We start from the raw sequence: 24,103 nt of genomic DNA on the forward strand, positions 1-24,103 counted from the left end.
ACTCTGGCTTGGTTTATGGCTGGTTGCTACAAAGAAACTTCCAGATTATACACCTTTTCTTTGTTTGTAATTCCACTGTGTAAGACAATGAAACAAAACTGGTTGAAACATCATACTTTGTCTCATTTACCTTTGCTGCTTTTTTGTCTCCTTCTGTGCGTACACCAAGAAGTCGTCTAAGTAGGAAATAGGAAATTTCCAATTCTGTGAAGATCTCAGGTAAAGCACCAACTGCACCAAGCACCTGCCCCACCATTCTGTCAGCCCGGCACAAAGTGGGGTCAATTTTTGTTCCAACTCCTAATACATGATATAAACATTACATATTCCAACTTGTTTTTTCTTAAAATGTTTGTAAAGTTAGTCAAACCAGTACAACAAGTCTCTACATATTGTAACCCTGTTAACTCATACCATGTAACAGCTACGTAACCAAAATCCCATAAATTCCTAATTAAAATCCCTGCTTTATTTAAAAATACAAGAATGGGAAAAAGTGTTGCTAGAAATTCAAGACTAAAAAAAATCTTCTTGATTTAAATTATAAAGAAAAAAATTATAAAGGTAAATGAGATATCTGCTTACCTCAAAAGAAATTTCATTTAATAAGATATTGTTTTAATAAAGATTGAAAAGTACAAAGTTTATAATGTTTACTTCAAGTTATGTTTGTACATTGATGCAATAAAAAGTTACAAGAAAATGTTCTCTGAATGTCCCTATTCCTAAACAAACAAAAACACCAACCGAACAAAAAACTGCACCCACATCATATACAGAAAACAGGCAAATTTATAGGCAACCTTGCGTTTGTAAAAATTTACATAAAAAGCAACCAAGAACAGTGTAAATAAAAGAGTATAATAATATATTCAATATTAAATCATAAAAACCTGGTTACTGAACTTATTCATGAAACTAAAATGTATTCTTTATATATAAAAGTATCCCCTTTTCCCCACCCCACCCTGTGGCAACGCACGACTTGTGGGACTTAGTTCCCCAACTGGGGATTGAACCCAGGACCACAGCAGTGAAAGCATTCAGTCCTAACCACTGGACCGCCAAGGAATTCCCTAAAAGTATTTTTCAACAAACATAAAAAATCATTTTATAATGATAATCAACAATTCAACTACATGTATACCTCCCATCCACTCCTTCATATTCAGTTAAAATATCTAATCAGAGATACAGACTCTCAGATAATCCATTTCACACAAAGTGACATGAATAGCCACTATCAAAAGAATGTAAGTGAAATCCTTACCAATAAGACCCCCTGGAGCAGCATACTGAAGATCATTGTGTTCCGCGAAAAGTGATATAATTTTGGAAAAGATTGGTTTGCACATGAGTTTTCCTTCACTATCTTTGGAAACAATACCAGGTCTGACTTCTATCTCCTGGCCCACCTGAAACATGCAAGTGAGTAATCAAAATATGTGGGGCAACACAGTTACCATTTACATGGTTAAGAGTCCTCACTGGTAGATTGCCAAACACAATAACCAGTAAATTATCTAGCAATTACCTAGAAGATATATATGCTTTAAAGACATACTTAAAACATAAAACAGGAAACAAAACAATAAGTGTTTTTAAAGTTAATTTTGAGATTTTGTTTTTACCATTTTTTCCCCCCTAGATAACAAGAGTTCAAAATCAAGTTCACCTTTAATACTCCTTTTAAAATACTACCACCAGCCACACCACCTTTAAGGTCATCAACTTCACAGCCAGGTTTGTTGACATCAAAGGACCTAATAACTGGGAAGGGGATAAGGAAGAAAGGAAAGAAACCATAAGGCTCATCATGTTATTTAAATTAGATGTTTAAGTTAACTTACTATTTTTTTTTTACAAAAAGTAGCCAATTAAGATCTACACTTCAGAGTTGAGTTTGTGGGGAAATATCATTATTCCAATGCTTACTGTGCTCTTAACTATTGGAAAAATGAAAATAACTTGATCAGTTAAGTGACATGTTTAAGCTTTATCTATCTTTTGGAGTCTAATGTGACTGTTACAAAAGAAAAGACAAATAAATACCCTTTATGTATACAGTTAAGTGAAGGGATGACTGTTCTGGGCTGAATTATGGCCTCCTTCCCCACAATTCATGCTGAAGCCCTAACCCTTGGACTCAGTACCTCAGAATCTGACTCTATTTGCAGACAGGGTGTTTAAAGAGGTAATTCAGGTAAAATGAGATCAGTGAGGGCCCCTAACCAATCTGACTGGTGTCCTTATAAAAGCAGGAAATTTGGACAAAGAGGTACCAGGGATGCACACACAAAGAGGAAAAATCATGTGAGAAAAACCATCATGTGGCCCTCTGCAAGCCAAAAAGGAGAGGCTTCTGGAGAAACCAAATCTGCCAGAACCTTAATGTCTGACTTCTGGCCTCCATAACTGTGAGGAAATACATTTCTATTGTTTAAGCCACCCATTATGTGATACTTTGTTATGGTAGCCCTAGCAAACTATTACATTGGTCCTCACATACAATTACAAAAAGAATTAGCTATGAAATTAATCTCCAGAGTACAATCTTAGTCATTAAAAAAGACTATACAGGGACTTCCCTGGTGGTGCAGTGGCTAAGCCTCCGTGCTCCCAATGCAGGGGGCCCAGGTTTGATCCCTGGTCAGGGAACTAGATCCCACATGTGCCACAACTAAGAGTCCACACGCTACAGCTAAAGATCCTGCATGCTGCAATGAAGATCCCACATGCCACAAGTAAGACCTGGCACAGCCAAATAAGTAAATGTTAAAAAAAAAAAAGACTACACATGCACATATGTTTATGTGATTTTATGAACAAAAAGAGGTTTGGAAATATACATGTTATCAGTGCTGTGGGACTGAATTCTTTTATATACTTTTACATTACAACTTACGTAATAAAAATTTAGTTTTAAAACTACAAAATAATTCTAGGACTATGTAACTCTTACAAAAAGAACAGTGACACTTAACAAATAGTGTGCTTCAGAATCACTCAAAAGAACACTCTCCAGAAAACACACAGGAGGCCAAGAAGAGTGCCCAGAAAGGCTGATGTTTTCTACAAACTGTGTGCAAGAACCACAAACTTAATGTAATTACAGTTTTGGTACTGTAAGCTTAAGGTAAAAGGAACATGAAAATCTTCACCAGAAGTATGGTGAAATCATTTGTACAGAAATTCTAATGTCCTGTTTCTGCCTAAAACATTATCTCCACATAAAGAACACTGTATTAGTCTAATCTCAATTACATAATAAAAAAATTAATGTTCCTATTTTATTCAGGAGTCTGTTCCCAACCAATGTAGCACTGCCAATACAATCTTAGAATCAATCTATCTTAATAGATAAACTTTCACTCACTCCACTGAGTTCAAAATGGAATGTTGTCCTTGGTTTTCACAAACTCAATACTATTTTAAAATTCAAAAAAGCACATAAAGACTTCAATTTACTATTGCTTCTGTGTCCTTAAAAGCAAATCAACAATGCATAAAGACTGAGTCAACCATTAAAGGCCAAAAGGTTAAATCCTTACCAATAAGTCGGGGCTCTGAAGTAAAGTCTCTTAGAGGTACTGGAATTTTATTAACGATATACTCACAGACAACTTCAATATTATATTTCAGCTGAGCAGAAATTGGAATAATAGGAGCTCCTTCTGCTACTGTACCTATATGACAAAATTCAGAAAGATCCAAATTTGTCATTTTTACAGAATTTGTCCCATAGACTACTAAAGATTATTACATGGATATCCAGACATAGATATACAGATGTCAGCAAAATATGCCATGCTATCATCGTGTTCAGAAAGATGACAGTGTTTTTTCTCTCTAATTAAACATCAATCAAGAAGTCAACAGAATGGACCAAATGAGTTTTTATAGACACAACTTTTCCTTTTCTTTATCACATAATCTGGCTAATAAAGCCAGCCTATCTAATAAATAAAAGAGAAGTCAAATGTAAAAAATAATTTGCATCATGTCCTGCCCCAAATGAAAACAATATGTTTTACAGAAAGGGACACTAAAGATTAAAGAAAGCATTGTCAGTTGCAATTTGGGAAACAGATTCTCAATGAGAGTCTAAATAATTTGAAAACACACCAACATATATAAAAAAGCCACTTTCATTCATTTTACTATCACTGGGAAAGAATTTTAGAAACATCAGACTGGTGCTCACTTTGACAGCACATATACCTAAACTAGAATAATACAGACAATATTAACATGGCTCCAATGCAAGAATGACATGGAAATGTGAAGTACTCCATATTTTTATTATAATAATCAATCTGTTATACAGTTAAAAAAAAAAAAAAAGCAATGTGTTTCCGTTTGAAAAAAGCCCACCTGGTAACCTTCATAGAATGTAACTTCTTTTCTATCTAATATGTACTTTTAGCACATCAAACTCAGAAACAAATTTCACTGCTTCTATAAACTGGCTAAAAGCAACAAACACCTTACGTGATACAGAGAAAGAGGGCTCAGTACCCTACCCACAGATTCACTTCGTTTTTGATAATTAAATTCTTAAAACTTGATTCATGCATTTATTAATTACAGCTTCTTACCTTGTACAAATGCAAGGATCTGTTCATACTGTTCTTTAGCCTGACTTTCTTTTACCAAATCAATTTTGTTTTGTAGAATCAAAATATGCTTCAGTTTCATAATTTCTATGGCAGCCAGGTGTTCAGAAGTCTGAGGTTGAGGACAGGATTCATTACCAGCTAAGTTGATTATGAAGAATTAAAACACAAAAAAGATGAGTAATAAGAATTAGTTCACACCTAATAGAGACTTTCGGATGTCTTAAAGCAAATTCCTGGACACCAGTGCCAAGTGTCTTTGTGTGCACATTTAAATTCAATGACAGACTGCCCTGGATTCCCCAGTCTTTTGGCTCCTATTCATGGTGCTATGCACAATCCTTGGAATCAGCTAGTTTGGCTTCTTTCAGACTGCACTAAAGGCTTTTTACTCAGGCATAACACATGCCCCTCTGGTTCTGTGTAGTCTTTGGGATATTCTGGCTTCAGAATAGTTAAGAGTAGAAAAGTTGCTTAATGTAGTCTTTTGAACAATAATTAACCAACCACAAATGTAGACAACCACAAAAATGGCTCAATGATCCCCATGTCTGACATTCACACCCTTGTGAAATCTTTCCCTTTAAATGTGGGATGGATCTAGTGACCTACATCTAATGAAGAGAACACTGCAAAAGAGATGGAACGTCACTTCTCAAAGTAGGTTACAAAGACCCTGGCTTCCAACCTGGAAGTTCTTTGTTTCTCTCAAACAAAGATCCATCACTAGGACAGATGGGAAGCTTATGGAGGCCCATGTGAGGAGAAACCAAGGCATGACTGAACTTTAAAAAGTGTACTCTCCAGCACCAGACAAGTCTTGAGGTAACAAGTCTGCATTCTGCTGACAGATGGCTATAACTTCATGAGACCCTGAGCCGAGACAGCAAAACTCCTGAGCCACAGAAATAGTGATTAAATGTTTGTTTTTCTACTTACTACATTTTGAGGTACACTGTTACATAGCAATAGACAACAAACACAGCTATTCATTTTAACAAAAGGGAAAAACACTACCTGCAAAAATAACAACGTATTATAAAGTACTATGTTTTGTCTAGTACCCCAGTGATCATCTCCCATCTCCTTGTTCCAAACCCATTCGGAATGTTTGTTAAAAAGCATAGCCTTATAAAACAAAGCATTTGGCCTTGCCCCAAAAGAGGTCTAGTTCTTCCCTTTGGGCTTCTTGAAGATAAGCCATGTCATCTCTGATAGAAGTGTCCTTATTCAGGGCAGGAGCAGACTACATCAAATCTTAAGAGAGAGGCTGCTATACTTGATAGCCTTAAACAGGCTGGCCATGCCAGAAACACCAACCATGGGGATTGAAGACATGAGGTCTCTGCTGATTTGAAGATTAAAATCAACCACATGGGCAATCAATCACTCATATGTATGTAATGGAACCTCAATAAAAACTCTGAACACCAAAACTGAGGTGAGCTTCCTTGTTGGCAATATTTCACATGTAATGTCACATAATGACACCAAGAGAGTAATCTCTGCCTCCACACAGAGGACAATGGAAGTTTCATGTTTGTAACCCTCCTAGCCTCTGCCCTTTGTGTCTCTTCCTTTGGCTGACCTTAATTTTGCACCTTTCCCTATAATAAACTGTAATTGTGAGTAAAACACCTTTCAGTGAGTTTTTTAAGTCTAATAAATTATCAAATTTTAAGGATGATTTACAGAAGTCCCTGAATTTGCAATTGGGTGTCAGAAACAAAAGCGGTCTTGTGTGGAGACAGTGCTCTCTAACTTTACACTTGACCCTAAAATTCATGTAATCTCCAGTAATAAAATCTCTTGACAGCTCACAGAGAAAGCACAAAAAACTTCCCAGCTCTGAAAACCTTCACACACCTCTTGATTTCAGCATTTCACATGAATGTGCATCTAAAAAACACCATTATGTCAATATTGCAGTGGAGCGCTCAAAGATATTTGAAAAATACCCTTCTCCCCACCCCCTCATATTACTATATTAAAAATTCTAAGATAGTAAGAAAATGCATTGCTGTCTCACAAATATGTTTTTTTCCCTCACTACTCAAGAATTTCACCAGATATAAGCCCCAGTTTAACTTGCTTAGTATTTCATGATTGCTGGCAAGCAGGCATGGATACTAATTTGGATGACCAGTTTATTCTCATTTATGGTCACTAGAGACCCTTCTTCCCCTTTAAATATTCCACACTGGATCGGCTCCACACTAATTTGTCAAACCATATCTGATGTTATTTACCTATTAACAGAAGAGCTGCATCCATCACTGCTGCACCATTCAGCATAGTAGCCATCAAAATATCATGGCCAGGACAGTCAACAAAGGAAACATGTCTAGTAATCAAGAAATAACAATCAGCTTTAAGATCAACTAGCATTTAAACATGCAAGTCGCAGACTTCTAAAAGTTGGATCACTTTGAAAGAAATTAACCTTGCTGCAAAGTGGCTACAAAACATGATGCTTCCAGAATTTTGAAATGACACTCCCCGTTTGAAATTAAAATGACTGATGATACATTCCAAAGCAGATAAAATTAACTATATGCAGATATAACTTACCTAAAGACAAGGCTGTAATAAGCTTGGGATAACTCCCAATCCAATCAAAGTGAAAAAGATACTGACTTTATAGAGTGTATAAATAGGAATAATAAACTAATAACAATAATAAACTGGGAATATTCTTGATTTGAAAGCCAAACAATGAATTATAAGAAATGTGTTTATCTGCCTACCAAATACAATATCCAAATCTTTAGACCATTGTCTAGTGGGATCATTTATTTCATCTGTTAAGTTGAAAGCTGTATGTTATAGTCCCTTCTGGACATGTTCACAAATATTATCTCTGGGTCAGTACTATGTCTTTTGACCCTTGCAACAGATCTTTTGCTGAGCAATATCTTTTTAATTTTGATGTACAACAATTTACTAATTTTTTTCATGGACTGTACCTTGCCATATCTAAAAACATCAAAGCAAGTCCCTTGTCCAAAAAATTTTACCTACATTTTCTTCTAGAAGTTTTTATGGTTTTATCTGATCCATTTAATACTCAAATGTGTCTATATTTCGAGTATGCACTCAAAATGTATGAGCACACACAAACATCAAAAGAAAATGTACATTTTGAATGCAAGGCATTAGGTTTAAAACTAGAATTATTTTTAATTGTTCCATCACCTGTTTGTTGAAAAGCCTGTTCTCCTCTGCTGAACTGCTTCTGCACCTTAGTCAAAAATCAGTTGGGACATATTGGAGTTGGTCCATATCTGGGTTTTCTAACTCTGTTCCACTGATCTGTGTCTCCCTTCACCAGCAATACATAGTCTTGATTACTACAGCTAGATACACTTTGAAGTCAGGCAGACTAACTCTTTCTATTTTCTAACTTTACCAAAATTGTAGCTATTTAATTTCATCTCTCCAAATAAATTTTAAAATAACTTTATATACACCAACAATAAACCTTGCTGGAACTTTTTTTTGTTTTTGTGCAAAACTACTGTATTTACAAAAATGGCACAAAAGTGAATTCAACAGTCTATGTACATGCACACTTCATTCACATCTTCAACAACAAAAGGTATTCTAACACTACAGAACTGAATAAGAATACTAGCTTCAACAGCAGCTGTTAAGCACTGGAGTCACATAAGTTACACCAGAATGGGCAATTATTGCCCAAGTAAAATTCTATTGTTAAAGCTGAAACAGATTTAAGGCCATTCAAGTTCAAGCACAGAATACAAATCTTTTGAAGCCCCATCTATTTGTGTTTGAAATATGTGACCTTTCTTCTAACTTGTGGTCTTAAACTTCTGTTTTACAAAATCCAAAAGGGAAATACAGAAGAAATCAATAAAATAGCAGTTACATTAAATAAGAGTAACATACAAAGCTATAATTAAGATGAATTAAAAAAGCCAAAACATTAAAATTGTAAAACTTGCTTGTTACTTGCTGGAACCAGCCCTACACTAGGAGTTAGGTAATATATACAATTATTTTCAAGTAGATTACTTTACATTGCTCTAACATGTTCTTTTCATCAGTGGACTGTTAAACTAATCAAAACTCTACACATGTACATTCCCTTACACACACACTACAACTACCTGCAAAGCCATAACTCTCAAATGACTTAGTGAGTGAAAGGAAATAAAAAGTGGAGAAGTAACATATTAAGGAGAAATAATGGGAATTAGAAAATTCATGCAGTTCAGCTCTTTTAATCAGCCAGCCCTTGCTGGCACTTTGATAAAATTTGTATTAAACCTGTATATCAGTTTAAACAGAATTAGCATTTTATTCTCTGGAGTTTCCAATGTGCGAACAGAGTGTATCTATTTAGATTTTCTTTGACTTCATAATTTTCACAGATTTTTGCATATATGTTCATGAGAGATATTTTCCCATAGCTTTCCTTTCTTGTAATGCCTTTTTCTGCTTTTGGTATAGGGTAAAGCTTTCCTCATAGACTTCCTCTGCTTCTATCCTCTAAAGAGATAGTGTCTTCCATCTAAGTATTTCATCTTTTTGAGACTTAAGTACAGCAGTTTAGATTTTCCTGTGTGTACGTCCATTGCTGGTACACAGAAATATAATCAACTTTTGTGTGCTGACCTGGTATCCTGCAACCCTGCTTATGAAGCAAGATTTTTTCTCTTTCCAATCTGTAACCTTTAATTATCTTTTCTTAAAATAATTTTATCTATGCAAAAAAAAACCTTGCTAGGATTTTGATAGGGATTGCATTAAACCTGTATATCAACCTGAGCAATCTGAATAGGTTTATATCAATTACATAAGTTCAATCAACAATTAATAACCTCCCCAAGCAGAAAACACCAGGCCTAAATGGGTTCACTGGGTGAATTCTACCAAACATTTAAGGAAGATATTACACCAATACCCTACTTGCTCTTTAGAGGATAGAAGCAGGTGAAACACTTTCTGATTCTATGAGGCAAGCTTTACCCCAATACCTAAACCAGACAAAGCCATTACAAGAAAGGAAAACTAATGGAAAATATCTCTCATGAACATAAATGTAAAAATCTTCAACAAAATATTAGCAAATCTAATCCAACAATGGATAAAAGAATTACATGCCACAACCAAGTGGGTTTTAACTCAGGTATACAAGGCTGATTCAATACCTGAAAATCAATTAATGTAAGCCATCACATCAACGGGTTAAAGAAAAATCACATAATCAAATAAACAAATGCAGAAAAAGTATCTGACAAACTTCAACTCCCATTCATGAACTCTCACCAAATTAGGAACAAAGGGTAACCTCCTCAAGCTGATAATGAGTATCTACAAAAGCCCTATAGCTGATGTCATACTTAATGGTGAGAAACGCAATGCTCTCCACTAAGATCAGGAAAAAGCAAAAATGTCCCTTTTACCAATGCTTTTTTTTTTTTTTGCGGTACATGGGCCTCTCACTGTTGTGGCCTCTCCCGCTGCGGAGCACAGGTTCCGGATGCACAGGCTCAGCAGTCATGGCTCACGGGCCTAGCCGCTCCGTGGCATGTGGGATCTTCCCAGACCGGGGCACGAACCCGTGTCCCCTGCATCGGCAGGCAGCCTCTCAACCACTGCACCACCAGGGAAGCCCCTACCAATGCTTTTGAACACAGTAATGGAAGTCCTAGCTTGTATAATAAAAACAAAAGAAAAGGAAATAAAAGGTATACAGATTAGAAATGAAGAAATAAAACTGCCTTTGTTTGCAGATGACATTGTTAAAGGCGACAAAAAAAACTCCTGAAACTAATAAGCAATTATGGTAAGACTACAGATTTGAGGTTAATATATAAAAGTTAATCACTTTCCTAAATAGCAGCAATGAACAAGTGGAATTTGAAATTAACAACACAAATCATTTACATTAGCATCCCCAAAAATAAAATACTTAGGTATAAATCTGAGAAAATATGTATAAGATCTATATTACGAAAACTACAAAATTCTGATGAATGAAGCCAAAGAACTAAATAAAAAGACAGATATCATATGTTAATGGGTAGGAAGACTCTACATTGTCAAGATGTCAGTTCTTTTCAAACTGATCTACAGATTCAATGCAATCCCCATTAAAATCCCAGTCAATCATTTTGTGGATATCAATAAACTGATTCTAAAGTTTATATGCAGAGGTAAAAGTCTCAGAAGAGCCAACACAGTACTGAACAACAATAACAAAGTTAGAGGACACTAGGCCACTTCAAGACTTAGTATAAAGGTACAGTAATCAAGAAACTGCAGTATCTGAAAAACAGTCAAACATATTAATGGAACAGAACAGAGACCCAATAAACAGATCCACATTAATAGAGTTAACTGATCTCTCAAAATGGAACAAGGGCAAAGACAGTCTTTTCAACAAATGGTGCTTTACCAACTGGACATTTACATGCAAAAAAATGCATCTAGGCAGAGACCTTGTGCCTGGTAGAAAAATGAGTTCAAAAGGATCACAAAACTATAAAACTCCTAGAAAATAACATATGAGAAAACACAGATAACCTTGAATAAGGTGATCACTTTTCAGGCACAATACCAAACCACAAAAAAAAAGAACTGATAAACTGGGCATCTCAAAATTTGAAATTTCTGGGAATTCCCTTGTGGTCCAGTGGTTAAGACTCTGCGCTTCCAACGCAGGGAGTGTGGGTTCAATTCCTGGTTAGGGAACTAAGATCCCATATGCCGCAAGGTGTGGCCAAAAAAAATTAAAAAAAAAAAAAAAAAAAGGAAAAGAAATTTCTGCTCTGTGAAGACACTGTCAAGACAATGAAAAGGGGCTTCCCTGGTAGCACAGTGGTTGAGAGCCCGCCTGCCGATGCAGGGGACACGGGTTTGTGCCCCAGTCTGGGAGGATCCCACATGCCACGGAGTGGCTGCGCGCGTGAGCCATGGCCGCTGAGCCTGCACGTGTGCTCCGCAACGGGAGAGGCCACAACAGTGAGAGGCTCGTGCACCACAAAAAAAAAAAAAGAGAGAGAATGAAAAGACAAGCAAACTGGGAGAAAATATCTGCAAAAGACATATCTGACAACAAACTAGTACCTAAAATACACAAATAACCCTTAAAACTCAAAATAAGGAACAGGTTAAAAAATGTGTTCAAGACCTGAACAGACTTAACCCCACTAAAGATATACAGACAGAAATTAAGCACATGAAAAGACACTGCACATCACGTCATCAGAGAAATACAAATTAAAAAAATAAACACATAAAAAACTGTTTGAATGGCTTAAATTCCTAATATTGACACCATCAAATGCTGCAAAATGTGGAAAAACAGCAACTCTCATTCATTAGACGGAATGCAAAATAGGACAGCCATTTTGAAAGAGTTTGGTGCTTTCTCACAAAATCAAACATCCTTTTACCATCTGCACCAACAAATACACTTCTTAGTATTTATTTACTCAAATCAGTTGAAAACCTATGTCCACATACAAAAAAAACCTGCATGCAGATTTACAGCAGCTTTATTCATAACTGTCAAAACATAAAAGCAACCAAGATGTCCTTTTGTAGGTGAATGGATACATACGCTGTGATATACCCAGGGAACAAAATATTGTTCAGTGGTATAAAGAAACGAGTTACCAGTTACAAACTGATATGGAAAATAAAGGCATACTATTAAGTAAAAGAAGCCAATCTAAAAAAGCTAAATACTGCATGTTTCCAACTATTTACTATTCTGGAAAAGGGAAAACTATGCAATTAAAAAAATCAGTAGTTGCCAGGGGTTACGAAGGAGGGAAAGATGAATACACAGGATACAGAGGATTTTTAGGGCAGCAAAACCACTCTGTATCACAGTATAACAATGAATACGTGTCAAAAACTTTTGCAAATGCACAGCATGTAAAACATCAAGAGTAAACCATATGTAGACCATGGACTCTAGATCATAATGATTTGTCAAAACAGGTGAATCAACTGTAAAAAATATACCACTCTGGTAGGGAATGCTGAAAATGAGGTAGGCTATGTTTGTACACTGAGGATGAGAAATCTTCTGTACCTTCTGCTCAATACTGATTTCAATCTAAAACTCTCTAAAAAAGTCTATTAAAGAAAAAAAGAGAATGAACTACGGACATGCTCAAAAACCTGGACACCTCTCAAAAATATTGTAATGAGTGGAAAAGTCAGTTTCAAAAAGCAATATATTGTATTTAATGTATACGACATTTCTGAAATAAGAAAATTACAGTTAAGATAACAATTAGTATTTCCCAGGCATTAAGAATAGTGGGGGAAAATGGAGCGATCTTTGTGTAATATCTCTGTTATCCAGAAAGTACTGGTGGTTACAGGAATGGAAATGTGACAAAATAAGGTAGATGCATATACGTACTTTATATCAACAGTTATTTCTTTGTTTTGATGTTATACTGTAGTTTGATGTAGTACTATTAACTAGTAGGGCAAAATGAGTTAAAGACATGTAGGTCCTCTATGTTATCTTTCCAACTTCCTGTTACACTATAATTATTTCAAAATTAAAAATGAAAACATGGAGCAGAGCTGCTGGAAAATGAAAGAAAGTGTTACATTTGCAATGATTAATAATTTTAGGTCTAGCCTGATCTTAATAAAAAAAAAAATTCAGCAACATAGAAGCATATAGATTTTGAGTAATTTTAGTTTTTAAAATTTGTATGAAAAAAGTTTAAGAGATTTTTGATGTTTTCATAGAAAGCGTAAAACTGTAGTCATGTGAAGCAAAACAAATTGTTTAAACAAACAAACAATAAAACATTAAAGAAACCACATTTGTGTTATGAGAATGAAAATTGTCATTCAAAAAAGAAGTTTGCTCAAGGGTTCCTAGTGTCTTGAAAGACTAAGTGAAATTGCCAGCCTAATTCAGGGCAGTCCAACGAAGAAAAATAACTATGCTTTCAAAACTGTTACCATTTTCAAAAATTGAATATTCACGTCCTTATGATCTAAAACTTCTTTGGGTAATTCTAATACCTACATGTGTTGGTTGGTGGACGTCAGGGTTCTGAGGAATTAAGACACACAAAAACATTCCAAAAACGGATAGAGACAGACAGAAGTATTAAAAAGACATAATTAAGAAAGTCTTTGGTCTCCTCTGAAGAAAAAGAAACAAAGGAAGCCTGGAAAAAAAAAAAACCCACTAAACGTAATTATTTTATTCTGGTAATTCTTTATAGAACCCACATGTACATATTTTAGCTTAGATTTAACTAACTGGCCTCTCAATTTATTTTTCTAGCTTTAAGTGCATAACAACAAACTCTTAAAAAAGTAATTAGTGACTACTGTAAACTGTAAATTTCTTAGCTAGAAAATGTTTTGGCAAAAATCCATCTGTATCAAGCTTAGGTTTGAATCATTGTTTACATTCTCAATTAATTTGTTCCATGAGCACAAGACAAAAAAGTGTGTTTAACACAAAAATGATCACCTGACGAGTTTGAAGTTCCCTTTGGTCCCTGGAATGTCTGTAGGAAACTCATCAGGTGTACTACTTCCACAAGATCTATAACATTCTGGTCGAGGACAACTTCCATCATCAAGTTTGTAAATCTAAAAGTTTCAATGAAAAAACTGAATTTGTCACTTGCATATCTAAAAATTCAAGTAAAATGATTTGTCCTTCCACAGTATACTATGTACCTTGGCATTAGCATACCCAAGCTTGATTGTAATATTTCTTTCTAGTTCATTTTTGAATCTGACAGTGTGAACTCCAGAAATAGCTTTTACAACAGTAGATTTTCCATGGGCAACATGACCAATTGTACCTACAAAGACCAAATAAAATTAATTTACATGCATTCCATTACACCAAATATTTCAGTAAAGTTAGAAAAACAAAAGGCATAACTCATTGTAAATAGTTCAACCAACAACCACCAGTGATTTCATTTTCCACCTCCATGTATTCTTTTCAACACAAAACTTTTTCTGAAACATGACCAAAAATAACTTTCCATGTACCTGAAAACTTTATTTAAAAACCATACTTAGTGTAACATAAGCTACTCAACTTATTACTCACAAAAAGAACAGGTCACTTGAAATAAACATTCATTGAAAAACACACAAAATTTTGTATAATTAGAAACTTGTGTGTGTGTGTGTGTGTGTGTTGTACACGGGCCTCTCACTGTTGTGGCCTCTCCCGTTGCGGAGCACAGGCTCCGAACGCGTAGGCTCAGCGGCCATGGCTCACAGGCCTAGCCGCTCCGCGGCATGTGGGATCTTCCCGGACTGGGGCACGAACCCGTGTCCCCTGCATTGGCAGGCGGGCTCTCAACCACTGCGCCACCAGGGAAGACCGCCAGTATTTTGATTGAGGTAAACATACATGAAAATCCCATAGCGGGGGGAAAAAAAGAGAAGGAATCCATGAAAATTAGAAAACAACATCAGTTTAATTACAAGAATTAAATACATGTTAAGAATGATATAACGTTTTACAATTTTTTCATAACTGTAGATAAGACTTAATAGGTTTTAGTGCCAATACAGATGCTAAAATATCTGAGGTTTATACTCAATTAAGTTCTCTTCAAAATTACAAAAGTGTCAACTAATAATATAAATAAAAGATTATTCTAATAATAGATTAGATATCAAATAAAACTTTTCAGGCCCTGTTAAGGGCACTGTTCTTAAAATAATCCTGTACAAAAAGCATTTTCACCTCTTCTTTAACCTTCTGCTACACATGCATATACCTCTACGTGTATCTATGCCTTCCCATTCTAATGGAGAATACTGTGTTTCCCAAGAAATCGAGCAGGTGCTTGCTCATAAGGGCCGAAATCTATTCCTTATATATCCGAATCCTCCTATAATTCAGTTAACGGAAAATGAAGAAATCAAAAATCATCATGGAAAAGCAACCGAGTCAGTCCTCCAGAAAGGTAACACTCTATGCAATAATTTATGCGTACCTATATTAATTGTGGCTTGTCTGCTGATAACTTCCTGCGAGAGTGGAGTCAACCTGGCAACGTCCTGCAATGAAACATTTTAGTTTAAACTACCTAACAAAAGACAAACCAGAACTTAGATTTCACGTTCTGTATCTACAGCTTGCCACCATCTACTCAACGCTCCACTGCTTTCCAAAAAATATCTTTCTTTTATTCCAGAGTCATAATCTTGGGGCTAATAAGTCCTAAAAGGCCTTTAGACTTACAAAAGAGACTATTATTTTCACTAACTCTAGAAGATTTGGAAGGCCGGAGTCCCAAACTTTAGGAGAATTAACACCAAGGACAATGTAAACAGTTCCTTCCCATAATTAAAGATGCTAACACACTCTTTTTCCAGATCTTCAGAGGAAAATACCTTAATAGCACTTAAAACTATGACTTTCCAACCGAAACCTTCGGGGTTTCCAGGTCCCACGACCTCATTTACACCCCCATGCCCAAGTGGCAGCCCTGCTGGAGCGCTCCTGAGAAAGCCCGGGCTCGCGTCTCCTTCCTAACCCAGGCTACCGACAGCCAGGTATTGCCATGACTCAACGCCTCCCGGAGGCCAGGTCATCCCCACTCCTGAGCTCACTCCAATCCACCTACAGGGAAGCCTTACCAATGTGGCGAGATCCTGGCGAGAAAGATGTGGCTGTCCCGAAGTCACACAAGCCTCGCCCCCCGCCATCTTGCCGGGAGAAGAAGTAAGTCATCCAGAGGACTGCCTGACCGTTCGCATGCCCTCTTGTGCGGGGGCGGAGCTGCGGAGGCTGGAGGGTCGACTAGGTCGCACGCCGGAGAGAGGAGGATGATCGATGCTCCAGAGAGGTCGCTGCGTGAACTTATTTCGCCTGACTTTACACCTTACCTGCAGGAAGGCTGACGACAAAACGAGAGGCAAAGTTTAGGGATGTATTCGTAGCAAACCTTTTGGATATTTGTGCAGGCAATGCTAAGGGCAGCCCCACAAAAGGACCTTTGTTGGGTGGGTGATGCAACCCAGGCTCCTGCTGGCAAGGCAGCGGCCGTTTCAGTTTAACTTGTGGATGGCCCGAAGGGTTTCCCAGGGTCAGGGGATCTTAGTTTGCGTGTAAGAGTGGCGTAAAGGGAATGGTCTTTACCAATTTACGTAATTTAATTTTATAAGCTGAGGTCGCTTGGGATCCCAGCCAGACGTGACCCAGAGGAGACCATGTACTAACCTGCTGGCCACGCTCAAGGCTAAGCCACTTCCGTTTTGGGCGTTTTGGGGTGACGGGGCGGAGGGAAAGACGCCTTTTGCGGAAAGGTTAATGGAGGGCTCCGTTGCGTAGGTATGGCGAAAGCAAGCCGGTATCTTGGGTCTCTGAGCGCTATGGCAGGGGACGTTTTTGTGTGGTGGTGTTAGAGTGCACTCAGATGGATATGGAGTGCGCGAAGAAAGTGTTTAAAAAGCAGATGTAAGGAAATCCATTTATTTGCAGAAAATGTGGGCAGAAAATGTCACCTGCTGCCTTAGTAATGGAAGGATGCTGAGGAAATGGAAATATGAGCCTCTGCAGCCACCTGCATATATGCCATGTAAGGGAATTTAGGGTGGAGAAAAACAGGGTACTGGCCTAAGATGGTTAAGATACATATCTAGGAATGATTTCACTGGGCCCAGGTTTGCATTTTCCCATTCAGAGAAAAGCACTAAATTCCTTAACTCAAGATGTCTTTTTAAATTAGTGGTAATCGTTTCATGTTCTGACTACCTGTGCTTGTTTTTTTGCAAAACTTCCCCCTTACTTCTTCGGAACACTCTTTAAGAGCTAATTGCCCCTCTTGGGCTGTAGTCCTCAGTAAGTCCTGAGTAAGTGGGCGGAATAAATCATAATTGTCAGCATTTAGGTTGTGCTTTTTTTTTCAGTCTGATGGTTTGGTCACCAACGAAGGCACACAGAGCAAACTTCTTTCTTTCACTGAACTCTGTAAGGATCTGGGGCCTTGGAAACAGCAGAGTCCTCTTGTGTCTGTGCACCTCCATGGAGTGTCCAGGTGAACTGAGGTCATTGTCTCCTGGTTCTCAGATTTGCTGTTTTTAGCTAATGATACTAAGTTTTATCAGTGGTGTTAAACTCCCTAGAGGAGTCGGTTCCCTTGAAACTTACCTTTTAGAAGTGGTACCTGCGTTATCCTCAGTTGAAAGAAACTGGGAAGAATTTTGCTCAGTTTAGACACATAGTGGTTTATCCTCAGTTGAAAGACTGGGAGTACTTTGCTCAGTTAAAAAACACTGAGTAGAGGTTGGGCTGGGTAATTAGGTGAAAGAATGGCCTGTCATTTGCCTTTGAATTGTCTAGATTAATCAGGCTTGTTGAAATAAAAGTGAAGATATCTCATGACAGCTTTCAGCTCTGAAGAAGGGATGCCTCCTCCTGGCTTTCTCAGGCAGCTTTCAAGAGTGGTGAATGCAAGTCTTCTTACCATGCTGCTGTCCTATAAGGGAAGCCCACTCATTTTAATCAAAAACTGGCTCTGCTGGAGACACACACAGGAGCTGCCTACTCTGTGATCTGAGCACCCACAGTGGTCTTATACTATGTGAGGGAAAAACCCAGATGCATAATAGAGCTGAAAGAAATCTAGAGTAAAACATAAAGGAGTTAAGCTCACAAACAGCCCATTGGCCCACTGCATGGATCTCAGAGAGGCAGCAGTGAGTGGTGGCTTGAAGCGAGATCTTAGTTCCCTGCCCAGAAATTTTGAACCTGTGTATCCTTGAAAACCAGGAATCCTAGCCATTAGAACAGCAAGGTCCAGAGGCTAGAAGCAAATTTTCCCTGGCTCTTGCCTGCATTTGAAAGCAAGAATGTTTTAAGACAAAAATTCTAAAAACAGGTGCAAAGTTTATTATTAGAGGCATAGCACAAGAAGTGGGAGAGCACCCGGAGAAGCAGTTTGTTATTTAAGACTGAAGCAAGGCAGAGATACAGCCCCTCCTTTTCACCTCCAAGGAGCCTTTCTGGGCGTGCGCAGTGTCTCCCTTGCCCCAAGAATGGGAAATGTGTGACTTCTTGATCTATTACTTAAACAGGGTTTAGCTCCTCTGTCCCTGCCTTAACTGTTATCTTAAAGTGACCACAGGAAACAAAGTCCAGCTATTTTTCCTGTCCCTGTTATTTCCATCTCACAGTGTAAACAGGAGGCTGGTTGTAAATATCTAGCCTAGAACCCACCTGCCTCCTTCTTGAGGAAATGCAAACAGGACGCTGGTTGTAAATGTCTAGCTTTGAGCCCATCTAACTCCTGCCTTAACATGATTGTCACTAGTGATTTTTGTCTTGACAAACCAGTTGAGGAACAAAGCTTTCAAAACAAAAGAAGAGGATTGACAGAATGCCACCCTCCAACTAACAGGCCAGCCAGGTTTGTACTTGCTTAATTGGGATAAAGGAAACCTTGCCCTGAAAGTGATGAAGATGGGGCACTTTTATTGCATATGCAGTTAAGTTAGAGAAAGACAGCTTGATAAAACATCTTTTCAGACTTCTATCTAAAGTTGGGTGGACCAAGGGGACCCCCTTATTGGTCCCCAACACTAAAGGGCCCCAAATAAGTCAGCTCTATTTACCCCAGTTAAAAAAGGCTGAAAAAATTACATTCTGATACCTTACCAGTAATTGCTTGAGGGAATAGGGCAATTAATCAAGTTAAAGATTGACAAAAGGGCTTGAGTCCCTTGGCTGAACCCCTCACTAGGGACCCCAACTGTTTTATAGAAAAACAGATTAAATGATCAGGGGATTTAAAAAAAGAAAAAAGTGTTGATTCCTGGACTTGTAAAACCAAGGCTTCTTGATGGGATCCTGTGGGAAACTAATGTTAAAAGTAAAGAAATTCATAGAATTGAGATCAAGGTGTATAAAATTTGTATGTTTAAATGGATTTATATAAGATGGTTACATCTCTTTTGCCTAACTATATTCTAGGGTAGAAATGTTTCATTGGGGAATGCTTCCCCTGCCTGGTATTGTAAGACAGGGCATATAAATCTGCCCCTCAGACAATATTAATTAAACATACTAAAGGAAACCAATAGGATTACTTGAGCCATACAAATAAGTAAAAACTGGGAACTTAACATTCAGGGGCTAATAAAAATAAGTGATTTTGCTCTGGGTCTAACCTATGCACTCAGAAAGAGGGCCTTTGTTGAATGTCTTGTGGAAACTTTTTTTCTCCGTAGAATCACATATATTATTTATTTATTTGTTTATTGGCGTATAGTTGCTTTACAATGTAGTTTGTGCAAACTTTTGAAGGCAAACTTTTAGTTGGAAATCTTACTGATACTTTATAAAAGCAAATTAAAGGAAAAGCAGTTGGGCAAATCAATCTTTTATTATCGTTGGGTGGCAGACCAGTGCTTTGGAGAATTAAAAGCAACTGCCTTGTCTTGCAAATCTCTGCAAATTAGAAATGTAAATACAGCCCACAATGACCTGAGACTGAGCCTAATTAGCTCAACCTGGTAAAACTTGAAGCCAAAAGGAAAAGGCCTTTTCAAGCTCAAACCACTGGAAAGGCTCCCTCACCCAAAATCTAATTCACAGCTTCCTTAGGGCTAATCAAGTGCAAATAGAAACCTTAAAAGTCTTTTCTACAAGTAGTAAAGCCTTAGTCATCTGAACAAATGAATTTAACTTTGTTGACAGAAAAAAAAAAAAAAGTACAAAATGAAAGTGGTGAGTTAAGATTTATTGTGGGTTGGGGTGGGGGGTGGGAAATGAGGACTATAGCCTGGGAGAAGCATCTCAGATAGCTGTGAGGTACCTGCTCTGAAGAGGCAGGAGGAGAGGTCAGTATTATCTATGATTTTAGTGAAGCAGTGGGCGGGTATTTGGAGTCAAGCACACATTTTGGCAGAGCCTTGCTGCTAGTCCTGAGGAGCAGATGTCACCATTAATGATTTTAGTGCTTTTCTAGTTATGAGGAGATGCAAGCATTGGGCTCATAAAATCTCCTGAAAATATCTAACTATCTGAAGGCCTATTTGGCCAGTTTTTCCCAGAGCACAGAGTGCATCATTCCTCATCTCTACTTTCTGGGAGTGGCAAAGGTCAGAGACAGCAGTGACCAGTGACCTAATCCTTGTAGAACCAGATGGAAAGCAGAAATTTTTAGTTGGCAGGGCCCCCTTATGATCACAGATTCAACTATGGTTTAGGAGGCGTTCCATGACCATTTTGTCCCAAGGGTGCTAGAAATTCTCATTCCTAAGTCCGGCAAGGATTCCACTGATAGGCCACTCGATGTGCTATTAGTGGACTAGGCCCTGTTAACAGTAGCCAGAAATCTCTGGACCACCTGTTTTATTATTTTGTTATGTTCCAGGAAAAGATCCCCTTTTATAGCTTCTTCTCGTATTTAGAGTTACACTAATACCAATACCATCAGTGATCACATACAGAACTACATATCTGGTCAACTGCTTCAAGTTGCCTAGTCATTTTATCAGAGGCTCGGTGACATATCTGGTAATGCAAGACACAACAATTTTGTAAGACAGGCAAAATATAAATAATATAGCTAAGAGCATTAATAGACGTATAGGTAAATATTTAAACCAAGAGCTTGCTATATCAAAACAACTTCTGAATAGGTTACCAAGACTAGGGTCTGATTTTTCATATGGTTCATTAAGTGTGTTATATTAGAGGATTAACTGGGTATGAAAACACAGCATTCAGTTTGAATTATGGCACAGAGGCCTCCCTGAGATGCTGTAGGGATATCAAGGCCCACGTGGTTTTGTAGCACCACTTTTCTCGCCAGAGACCTCAGAATTCAGTAGGCTAATAGCCTGATTACCATTATTTAAGACCTGGGAGTGAACTTAGGCTTTGGTCTGATCAGTTACATTCTCCAATTCTACTGAAGGCACAAAAATGACTGCTAAATAGTCATACCAGCGAAATACGGATCTCTTGACCCATTAAGCTTGCATGAATTATAAATTTGCTAGGGCCATATCTAAATTATTACATAAATGATCTTCAGTCCAAGGGAATCCTAGGGCACATCTTCCTATCCATCTTGTGGGAAGTCAAGGCCATAAATTAGTACCACAAATCTATTCAGTTCCATTATGTGCAACCCAGTGAATCTCTGGTCTTCTGACTCAGTCTGTTCCAGACTGTCACTAAGATAATGATATGTAGGCATTGTTCATAAGGCACCCAGCCTAATTTCCTAGTGCTGCTAGGCTGATTATCCTTAGTATGATTTAATTCTTCCCAACATAAAGGACCCTTTAAACTTAAATGACCATAGCCTGGTGTTAACCATATAAAGCCATCCCTTAATTGTGAGAGGTTTCCTTCTAATCAGGAGTTTCAGTTTTTGACTGAGATTCAGCTCCTTGTTCTGACTGAGCTTGAGTTATCATAATAGAAAGTTCATGTTTATGGTCAAGGTCAAATCAGGTACTATTAATTGGCCACCTAGTAATATTGGTAGTGGCCTGAAAAGAACTGTGATTTATTTATTCTGGAATAATTTCCTAAGGACCATGCAGTTAGAACCTTGGACTGGAGAAATCCACGAAGGTAACAGAGAAGTACTGGATATAGGTCATTGACCATAAACACAACTGGATTAATTCGAAACTCTGCATAAGATTGTGAAATACATTTGTTTCATAAGAAAAAAAGGTGAGCAATTATCAAAGTAATTGGTATATAGCCCTAATCTGGCATCTTGGGTTAGATATCTACTTCAAATGTCTTCTCATCCTTGTCTGGTAGTTTCTCTTCTGCTTGAGTATTGTTTTAAGGTGATTTTCAGGCCAGCAGTTCTCACTAAAGGCCAGTCCAGTGCAGGAGTCCTAAGTGGAAATATTAATCCAAGAGTCAGTTCTCTTCAATTTCCCTGTGCATGAGCTCTCATCGCAGTGACTTCTCTTTTTGTGGAGCACAGGCTCTAGGTGCGTGAGATTCAGTAGTTGTGGCACGTGGGCTCAGTAGTTATGGCTCTCTAGAGCACAGTCTTAGTAGTTGTGGTGCATGGGATTAGTTGCTCCACAGCATGTGGGATCTTTCTGGACCAGGGCTCGAACCCATGTCCCCTGCATTGGCAGGCAGATTCTTAACCACTGCACCACCAGGGAAGCCCCCCTGTGTTGGAATTTTTATTTTACTTTTTATTAATTTTTTTAACATCTTTATTGGACTAAAATTGCTTTACAATGGTGTGTTAGTTTCTGCTTTACAACAAAGTGAATCAGCTATACATATACATATATCCCTATATCTCCTCCCTCTTGCATCTCCCTCCCACACTCCCTAACCTACCCCTCTAGGTGGTCACAAAGCACCAACCTGATCTCCCTGTGCTATGTGGCTGCTTCCCACTAGCTATCTATTTTACATTTGGTAGTGTATATATGTCTATGCCACTCACTTTGTCTCAGCTTACCCTTCCCCCTCCCCATGGCCTCAAGTCCATTCTCTATGTCTGTGTCTTTATTCCTGTCCTGCCCCCAGGTTCTTCAGAACAAATTTTTTTTCTTTCTTTTTTTTTTTTTAGATTCCATACATATGTGTTAGCATATGGTATTTGTTTTTCTGTTTCTGACTTACTTCACTCTGTATGACAGATTCTAGGTCCATCCACCTCACTACAAATAATTCAGTTTCATTTCTTTTTATGGCTGAGTAATATTCCATTGTATATATGTGCCACATCTTCTTTATCCATTCATCTGTCGATACACACTTAGGTTGCTTCTGTATCCTGGCTATTGTAAATAGAGCTGCAGTGAACATTGTGGTACATGACTCTTTTTGAATTATGGTTTTCTCAGGATATATGCCCAGTAGTGGGATTGCTGGGTCGTATGGTAGTTCTATTTTTAGTTTTTTAAGGAACCTCCATACTGTTCTCCATAGTGGCTGTATCAATTTACATTCCCACCAACAGTGCAAGAGGGTTCCCTATTCTCCACACCCTTTACAGCATTTATTGTTTGTAGATTTTTTTCTTTTTTTGGTATGCGGGCCTCTCACTCTTGTGGCCTCTACCGTTGCAGAGAACAGGCTCCAGACGCGCAGGCTCAGTGGCCATGGCTGTCGGGCCCAGCCGCTGCACGGCATGTGGGATTTTCACGGAACAGGGCACGAACCCGTGTCTCCTGCATCGGCAGGCGGACTCTAAACCACTGCGCCACCAGGGAAGCCCTGTTTGTAGATTTTTTGATGATGGCCATTCTGACTGGTGTGAGATGATATCTCATTGTAGTTTTGATTTGCATTTCTCTAATCATTAGTGATGTTGAGCATCCTTTCATGTATTTGTTGGCAACCTGTATATCTTCTTTGGAGAAATGTCTATGCAGGTCTTCTGCCCATGTTTGGATTGGGTCGTTTGTTTTTTCATACTGAGCTGCTTGTAAATTTTGGAGATGAATCCTTTGTCAGTTGCTTCATTTGCAAATATTTTCTCCCATTC

The 24,103-nt window shown here is 37.9% G+C and overlaps 1 protein-coding gene across 2 annotated transcripts in view; it reads right to left on the bottom strand.

The window, feature by feature from the left end:
• Positions 1–16,483, bottom strand: part of LOC307181055 (eukaryotic translation initiation factor 2 subunit 3-like) — a 34,480-nt gene extending 17,997 nt beyond the window's left edge. Inside the window, exons 1-10 of one of the 2 annotated variants that reach the window (XM_079911831.1) lie at positions 16,251–16,483; positions 15,605–15,668; positions 14,319–14,446; positions 14,107–14,228; positions 6,866–6,960; positions 4,599–4,757; positions 3,552–3,686; positions 1,676–1,770; positions 1,271–1,415; positions 131–300 (exon numbers count right to left, since the gene is read on the bottom strand). In XM_079911831.1, coding sequence (XP_079767957.1) covers positions 131–300; positions 1,271–1,415; positions 1,676–1,770; positions 3,552–3,686; positions 4,599–4,757; positions 6,866–6,960; positions 14,107–14,228; positions 14,319–14,446; positions 15,605–15,668; positions 16,251–16,319 — 1,182 coding nt within the window. In that variant the 5' untranslated portion in view covers positions 16,320–16,483. The remainder of the gene's footprint in view (positions 1–130; positions 301–1,270; positions 1,416–1,675; positions 1,771–3,551; positions 3,687–4,598; positions 4,758–6,865; positions 6,961–14,106; positions 14,229–14,318; positions 14,447–15,604; positions 15,669–16,250) is intronic. The other variant, XM_079911830.1, reaches the window with a different exon arrangement.
• Positions 16,484–24,103: the final 7,620 nt, after the last annotated feature.

Source organism: Stenella coeruleoalba (genome assembly GCF_951394435.1).
Source record: "Stenella coeruleoalba genome assembly, chromosome: Y".
Lineage (NCBI taxonomy): Eukaryota > Metazoa > Chordata > Mammalia > Artiodactyla > Delphinidae > Stenella > Stenella coeruleoalba.